Raw genomic sequence first — 7,500 nt, forward strand, 5'->3', positions numbered from 1 at the left:
AACTACAGTGTATCCCCAAACACGCAAAGTCCATTTGTAAACATTGAACACTACTCGTCAAGTATTGTCATAAGGACATGTTCATGTTCAAGTGTGTGTGTATTGTGCTACTGTAGCTACTGTACACATGCTCACTACCGATATATCCTAGAAGAATGCTAGCTAAACTAACCATCATCATCATCATCATCATCATCATCATCATCATAACAAAGCATGGTATTAACAGAACCGATGCCCCAGCAGCGTGAGTGATTTAATTCAGCTAACAGATGATATTAGCTACAAGGAAAGTGACTGTTATTACAACCAAAGAAGGAAACTCACCCCGATCTCCCCTATCTTTCTTCCCCATGATAGCAGTTTGTTCCAGAAAATAATAGTTCCCTTCAAAGCATGTCAACAGCGGTTAGAAAACATGTTTTCAGACACAATTATGTGGATACAGGAAGACAAAACTAACTGCGTTGCTATCCTTGTATCCTTGCGTGGGATAGACCGTGACTGTGAGTACGTTCATAAAATCGCTATGATTCGCACTGGGTTCAACGTCTTAGAGCGACCGAGTAATTTGATTGGACAAGAGGCATTCCATGAGTGCTGATCAGATTTCCAGAGCGTGTTTGCGAACGCACAGCCCGTGACTGCGAGGACCGTGGTGATGATGGTGATCACTTGAGTCACGACCGTCGTCGCTCATTGGAGGTTGAGATTGTTTACTTCCGGGGTAGGGGTCAGACTGGAGCTTGTCTTTTCAACAACTTCATTCGTGTGTTGAGGATTGTATTTGCATTAGGGCCTGTTATTGTTTTAGAAACCAGGAGTAATAAGGGATAGTCATGTCAGATGATGACTTGATCGGACCTGCCTTACCCCCGATGTTCAGAAAAGGCAACGATGACGATTCTGATGAGGAAGAGGGATGTGAGTGTTGTCATGATTTATGGCTTGACTGTGCTTTCAAGATCTGTCATAAGTTATAGTAAGGTATAGTATATCCTGTCGTGTTCACATGGTGCCATTGTTTTGCTATGTGTCCGTCTCCCTGTACGACAGTTGCAGGTCCTGCGCTCCCTCCGGGCTTCAGACCGAGGGCCCCTTCCTCCAGCTCCTCGGAGGACAGCGACCAGGAGGAGGTCGTGTTCAAGAGGGGCAAGGCCCGCGGGAGGAGGGACGGACCCTCTGCAGAGTAATGCACCTGAACTAGCCGCCCTCTGGCTCACCGTTCTACAGTGATTCTATGTATTCTATCTTGGGTCGTAGTAATGATTATTATACCTTTTTTATTTCTTTTATTTAAAGGAAACAGCGTAGATTAGAGGATACAGCAAGTCAAAGGCCTGTGGATGATGATGATGATGATGATGATGATGATGGCTTCTTTGGGCCAGCTCTTCCTCCAGGGTTTCAGAAGAAACAGCTTTCACCAGAGAGGTACCCAAGAGAACCATCCATTTTGTGTCTAAAGTCTATAGAGAAGGAATATTGTGTGACCCGAAACAAAGGGAGATTGTGATCTGAAGACCCATCTCTTCAGGCTGCCTTTTCATCCCTCTATCCCCCTCTACAGTTTCTCTACTGTAAATAATAATAATAATAATAATAATTAGACAAATCTGAATTCTTCCATCTTCTAGCATTATGACTGCCAATGGCCCTTGGCCCTACAATAGATTTAGTACTTTTTCTTGCTATGACTGATGGATAGATGATTCACTTACTTAAGCCCCTTTCACACATACGAGCCTTCCCAGTAGATTCCATGCAATTTCCAAGGTCGGTCAGTGTAAGTGTGAATGGGACTGACCAGGGAAATCCGCACAGGCAATTTCCCTGGTCGAGACCATGTATAATTCCATGCAATTTGCAGGGTCGCTGCATGTCTGAATGGACCCTGATTATTACCCTGATCAAACCCAGGCAGCGAGACCAGCAGGAAAACACAACTAGATCTTCTATAATTCTAACTGGATAGTACTTTGTTTCCAATCATAGTTAGCTAGATTACTTACTTAGCTAGCTTACTTTTACTTATTAAATGCACATTTTGTGATATAAACGTAGTGCACACAAACCGCCTCCTCTCAGCTGTCTTGCATCGCGCATATTGCGTGCCCCCCCCCCATGAAAAATGTTGAGATTTTTTTTTCTCAATTCCTGTATTCTAGTGAATTTTCATAGTAGAAGTGAAATGAAACAGGAAAAAAGTATTGAACACACTAACTGAAATTAATTCTATACTTAGTGGAGAAGCCTTTGTTTGTAATGACAGCTTCAAGGCACTTTCTGTATGAAGTAACAAATTGCCTGCAGTATTCAGGTGTGATTTTGGCCCATTCCTCTACACAGATTGTCTTTAAATCTTGAAGATTGCGGGGGGCCCTCTTGTGAATCTGGATCTTCAGATGATTCCACAAATGTTCAATTGGGTTTAAGTCAGGTGATTGACTGGGCCATTCCAACAAGTTGATTTTCTGAGCATCCTGGTGGATGGCAGCAGGTTAATCTCAAGAATCTCTCTGTACATGACTCCATTCATTGTTCCTTCAATGATCTGAAGTCTGCCAGTACCACGAGAGGAGAAACAGCCCCACACCATGATACATCCACCTCCAAACTTCACTGTTGGTATAGTGTTATTCGGCAGTGCCATTTCTCCTCCAAACATGTCTCCATCACATGTCTCATGTCTCCAATAGTCTCTAAAATAGTCTCTGATAGTCGCCAATAGTCTCTAATAGTCTCTAAAATAGGCACAGATGGTCTCCAGTAGTCTCTAAAATAGTCTCCAATAGTCCCCAGTAGTCTCTAATGGTCTCCAATAGTCTCTAAAGTAGTCTCAGATAGTCTCAGATAGTATCCAATAGTCTCTAAAATAGTCACAGATTGTCTCCAGTAGTCTCTAAAATAGTCTCTAATAGTCGCCAATAGTCTCTAATAGTCTCTAAAATAGTCACAGATTGACTCCAGTAGTCTCTAAAATAGTCACAGATTGACTCCAGTAGTCTCTAAAATAGTAGTCTCCAGTAGTCTCTGATGGTCTCTAATAGTCTCCAATAGTCCCCAGTAGTCTCTAATGGTCTCCAATAGTCTCTAAAATAGTCTCTAATAGTCTCTAAAATAGTCTCAGATAGTCTCTAGTAGTCTCAAATAGTCTCTAAAATAGTCTCCAATAATCTCTAAAATAGTCTCCAATAGTCTCCGGTAGTCTCTAAAATAGTCTCTAATAGTCTCTAAAATAGTCTCTAAAATAGTCTCTGATGGTCTCCAGTGGTCTCTACGTCTCCAACGTCCACAACGTGTGTTGTGTGACAGCCAGAAAGTTCAATTTTGGCTGTACATGCTCCCAGTAGTTCACTGGCTTGTCCCAATGTTGTTTGGCAAACCTTAAACGAGCTTCAACATGTATTTTTTCAGTAGTGGAGTCTTGCTGGCTGAGCGTGCACAAAACACGAAAATCTACGCTCTACCTTTTTCAGTTAAACATAAACTAAACAATTTCAATGCTGCTATTGTTTGCTAAGTTACAAGATCCTTACATCCCGCCATATGTTTCAACTGATGTTAAGTTCTAATGTACTGGAGACGTGACAGGCGCATGAGACTATACCATATCTGCCATGATATGTCATACCTCCGTTTTATATGTATTTATCATAATATTTTTCTATATAAAACGGAGGTATGATATATGGCATATATATATGGTATATGGCAGTCTCTGCGTGATTCAAGACCCGGGTCGTAGCCATATGTGTGAAAGGGAGCAACCAGGCAATTGCCGGCTAATTCGGTCATGTGTGAACGGTGAAAATGCCAAGCTGACACGGGTCGGGATTCCATGCAATTTACAGGGAACTATGTGTGAAAGGGGCTTTATACAAATGTATTTGTTGTAAGTCGCTTTGGATAGAGGCATTTGATTTGCTAAATGCCAGAACTGTAAATTTAAATTGCATGGCCTGTGAAGTAATCATATTCAAGAACACATGCTGAAAATGCTTTCTGCTTGTTTTTTGTTATGCTTGAGAGGGTTGACCACACATTTTCTTTATTTTCAACCAGGCCATCTGTATTAGGCCCAGCCCTTCCTCCAGGTTTCCGCAGACCTGATGAGGATGAGGATGAGGAGGATGAGGAGGATGATGACGACTTCCCTGGGCCAGCCCTGCCTCCAGGCTACACAGCAGAACCTTGTAGCAGTGATGGAGATGAGGATGATGATGTCATAGGGCCCATGCCTGCCATCGGAGTCGTCCGGGACTCAGTGGCTCTGGACATCGAGCGCAGAGCCCAGAAGATGAAGGACCGACTGACTGGAGCAGATGTGAATTCCCTACTACTGTGGTTTTCTTTTTTGTGCAGATAGTGAAATCGGGGGATTGTTTTGGCTGGCTTTAATACACACCTCATGATCAGATGAATGAGCAGTTCTTGGAGGTTGATGGACTTGGTCTGTGTTGCTAGGAGGGTCCAGAGGAGGTGGTCAGAGAGACGTGGATGACGGAGCTTCCTCCGGTGCTGCAGCACATCGGCCTGGAGGCGCGCAGCTTCAAGAAGAAGGCTGGGCCGGAGATGAAGGACCGCTCCTCGTGGACCGACACCCCCGCGGACCGCGAGCGAAAGATCAGGGTACGGAACCAGAGACGGTGGTCTCACTGTCGCTCAGAGCCATAGACATACAGAGTTTGGCCAACTGTCTTTCTGTCCATCTTGGCACCAAATGCTCCATTACAATGGTTGGTTTTCTCTGTGTACCACATGTACAAAAGAAGAGATTTGGTGAGGCTACATTCTCATTTTATGCACCCAAATTGTGGAATGCACTGCCGGTTTACATTAGGGATGCAACCTCAGCAAATATGTTCAAGTCAAGACTAAAAACCCATCTTTTTAATATTGCCTTTAAATGACTAAATGATTAAATTATGATTAAATAATGATTAAAACACTTTGAGCTGCAACGTTTGCAGGAAAAGCGCTATACAAATAAAGGTTATTATTATTATTATTATTATTACTATTATTATTACAATGACGGTTCGACTCACATTCTAATGAAGAATGCCTTGGTCATGGAACTTGTTGGTGCCAACATGGTGACCTCTGGTCTCTCCGTCTTTCTCTAATTCTCACTTGGAATTTTGGACCAATAGGAACGCCTGGAGGGGAAGAAGAGTGACGAGGCTGAGAAAAAAGACGACGCCCCCCAGCTGTCTAAAAAGGAACTGAAGATGGCAGAGAAAATCTCCAAGTACAACGTAAGTAGTGTTCCTCCCCATCACATTATTGTATTCCATGTCATTTGTTTTAGAGATATTTTGGTGTTCCCAACATACTGCTCAGAGATTGATCTCTTCACACTCTCGGTAGCAGATACAATTATTAGCGTAACTTTTTTAGGCTTGTTATCCTATAAGTACCTGTAAGTAAACAATAGAACATAGCGGACTAGATCAACAAGTCTATGTGCTTCAATCCTTGCCAAAGACTTGCCTTCTCCCCCTCTCTGTTAGGAGACAAAGCGTAGCGAGTCGTTGGTCAGCCTACACACGAAGAAGCTGAAGAGGAAAGCAGAAGTAGAGGGTGTCAAGCCTGTGGAGCGGAGGGCCTTCGACAGAGACAACGACCTGCAGGTCAACCGCTTCGACGAGGCCCAGAAGGAGCGCCTGCTGAAGAAGTCCCAGGAGTTGAACACACGCTTCTCTCACAGCAAGGAAAAGATGTTTCTCTGAGGCCACAGGCTACAACCTAGGAGAGTTTTTGACCCTGTCACGGACATTTAATGTCACATTGACTTCAACTAGACGCAAGGAGAAACTGTATTAGGCTGTGTGACATATAGAGGAGCAGCTGAACCTGCTTTTTTCTTTCACGGGTGAATATTAGGGCTTTCACACTGGCAAAGAACCGTGCCGGTTCGCGTTCGGAAACCTCCGAACGTTGGCGCTGTCTGGCGAACGAGCCCGCATTCATACCAGTGTATCGTTCGCCAGACAGCGCCAACGTTCGGAGGTTTCCGAATGCGAACGCGAACCGGCACGGTTCTTTGCCGGTGTGAAAGCCTTATGATGAGTGTCAGCTGAGCTCAGGGTCCAGGGTTTGTGTAGTATTCAGTATCACATCTATGTGTGTATTCATTTTGTGATAAAATATTAACACATTTATGCCATCCATGCTGTTTTTAGATTCTATTGAGGCACCTTTTCTGCATCATATTTTGTTTTCACACATATCATGTTTTCCATGACAATTTAGTTTTCATGTAATGTTTTGTGAAATTCGTGTATTTTCTTATATGGACACAGTTGATATTAAAGGATATACCGTTTATTCTCTATTCAGTTATTTAGATTTAGTAAAACGCGCGTTTGGCCGCTGCCGTCTATTGTGGCACTCTTGAGACACCATATTCTCCAACCGGTACGCCAGGCTATTGCGCCGTGTGTTTACCACGCAGACAAAGACATAACACAGAACCCGATCTAATGGTCACTTACAAGAGATAACCGCCAAGTTTTAAATATGTCCGAGAAAGGAGAGGTGGATTTAACCGGGGCCAAACAGAACACGGGTGTGTGGCTGGTGAAGGTAGGTGATATGCTAAGTCATGATAGCTAGCTTCTTGGCTCCATTCTGGCTCACAGACACTTCCTCTACTTCACGCAGACAGGCCAATGAAATGAAACGGACCGCCTGGGTTGTGTTTGGCGGACGAGTGTAACGTTACTGTTCGAAGTATTCACGATCGTTCTTTCCACGCAGGTGCCCAAATACCTGTCTCAGCAATGGGCCAAAGCGTCAGGCAGGGGCGAAGTCGGGAAGCTCCGAATCGGCAAGTAAGTCATCTCGTTCCCAGACACTCACTTACAGTAAGTGACACACACCACCATGCATAAACCAGATGTCTAGATACCTAGGATCTTGCTGGAGAGATTGCATTTGACAACTAGCCCCAATTTACATTTGGTTTTCCCTCCTCTTTTATTTTAGGAACCAAGGAAAAGCTGAGGTAATGTTGACCGGCTATCGACTATGGCTTTGACTACGTTTAATTGTCATGATCAAACACGATATCTCCGTATCCCAAATGTATATCTACTCAGACTGTTATTGTTGAATGGTTTTGCCCCCCCCTACAGGTGTCGTTCACTTTGAATGAGGAGTTAACGACGATCGAGGGTCTCGGGGACAAGTCCAACACGGTGCGTGCCCCCCGGGACCACCCGTTCACCATGCAGACCGTGGGAGGCCAGACGCTGGCGGTGTTCACAGAAACCTCATCAGGTGGGTAGCCTAACGCCTGGCGAGGGGAGGAGAGCATCATGGAGAAATGGCATCAGTTCTAGAGTAGCACTCGGGGGGTTTAAGAAGAAACCACAAATGCAATGTTTGAGCCTCCCTCAGATTTCCCCTGAGAAGTAGCCTACCTCTTGTCCTGATCCTGTTTGATTGACTTGCTTTTGTGGTGTTGTTGTGTTATCTCTCACTTCAGAACAG

At 44.2% G+C, this 7,500-nt stretch overlaps 3 protein-coding genes across 4 annotated transcripts in view; 2 read left to right on the forward strand and 1 right to left on the reverse strand.

Moving 5' to 3' along the window:
- The window catches only part of ercc3 (excision repair cross-complementation group 3), a 12,424-nt gene extending 11,989 nt beyond the window's left edge, over positions 1-435 (reverse strand). Inside the window, exon 1 of the mRNA XM_080542484.1 lies at positions 328-435. Coding sequence (XP_080398610.1) covers positions 328-355 — 28 coding nt within the window. The 5' untranslated portion in view covers positions 356-435. The remainder of the gene's footprint in view (positions 1-327) is intronic.
- Positions 436-786: 351 nt separating this feature from the next.
- gpalpp1 (GPALPP motifs containing 1) lies at positions 787-5,884 on the forward strand. Its single transcript, XM_080542514.1, has 7 exons — positions 787-924; positions 1,057-1,189; positions 1,303-1,434; positions 4,066-4,327; positions 4,468-4,632; positions 5,157-5,261; positions 5,517-5,884. The coding sequence occupies exons 1-7, from the start codon at positions 840-842 to the stop codon at positions 5,733-5,735; spliced, it is 1,101 nt and encodes a 366-aa protein (XP_080398640.1). The 5' UTR covers positions 787-839; the 3' UTR covers positions 5,736-5,884.
- A 556-nt stretch (positions 5,885-6,440) lies between these two features.
- Positions 6,441-7,500, forward strand: part of gtf2f2a (general transcription factor IIF, polypeptide 2a) — a 5,177-nt gene continuing 4,117 nt past the window's right edge. Inside the window, exons 1-5 of one of the 2 annotated variants that reach the window (XM_080542524.1) lie at positions 6,441-6,591; positions 6,766-6,839; positions 6,994-7,012; positions 7,143-7,287; positions 7,496-7,500. The exon at positions 7,496-7,500 is cut by the window's right edge and continues 7 nt beyond it. In XM_080542524.1, the coding sequence (XP_080398650.1) occupies positions 6,526-6,591; positions 6,766-6,839; positions 6,994-7,012; positions 7,143-7,287; positions 7,496-7,500 (309 nt within the window). In that variant the 5' untranslated portion in view covers positions 6,441-6,525. Of the gene's footprint in view, positions 6,592-6,765; positions 6,840-6,993; positions 7,013-7,142; positions 7,292-7,495 lie in introns of both variants that reach the window. The other variant, XM_080542525.1, reaches the window with a different exon arrangement.

Source organism: Nansenia antarctica (genome assembly GCF_963989245.1).
Source record: "Nansenia antarctica genome assembly, chromosome: 1".
NCBI lineage: Eukaryota > Metazoa > Chordata > Actinopteri > Argentiniformes > Microstomatidae > Nansenia > Nansenia antarctica.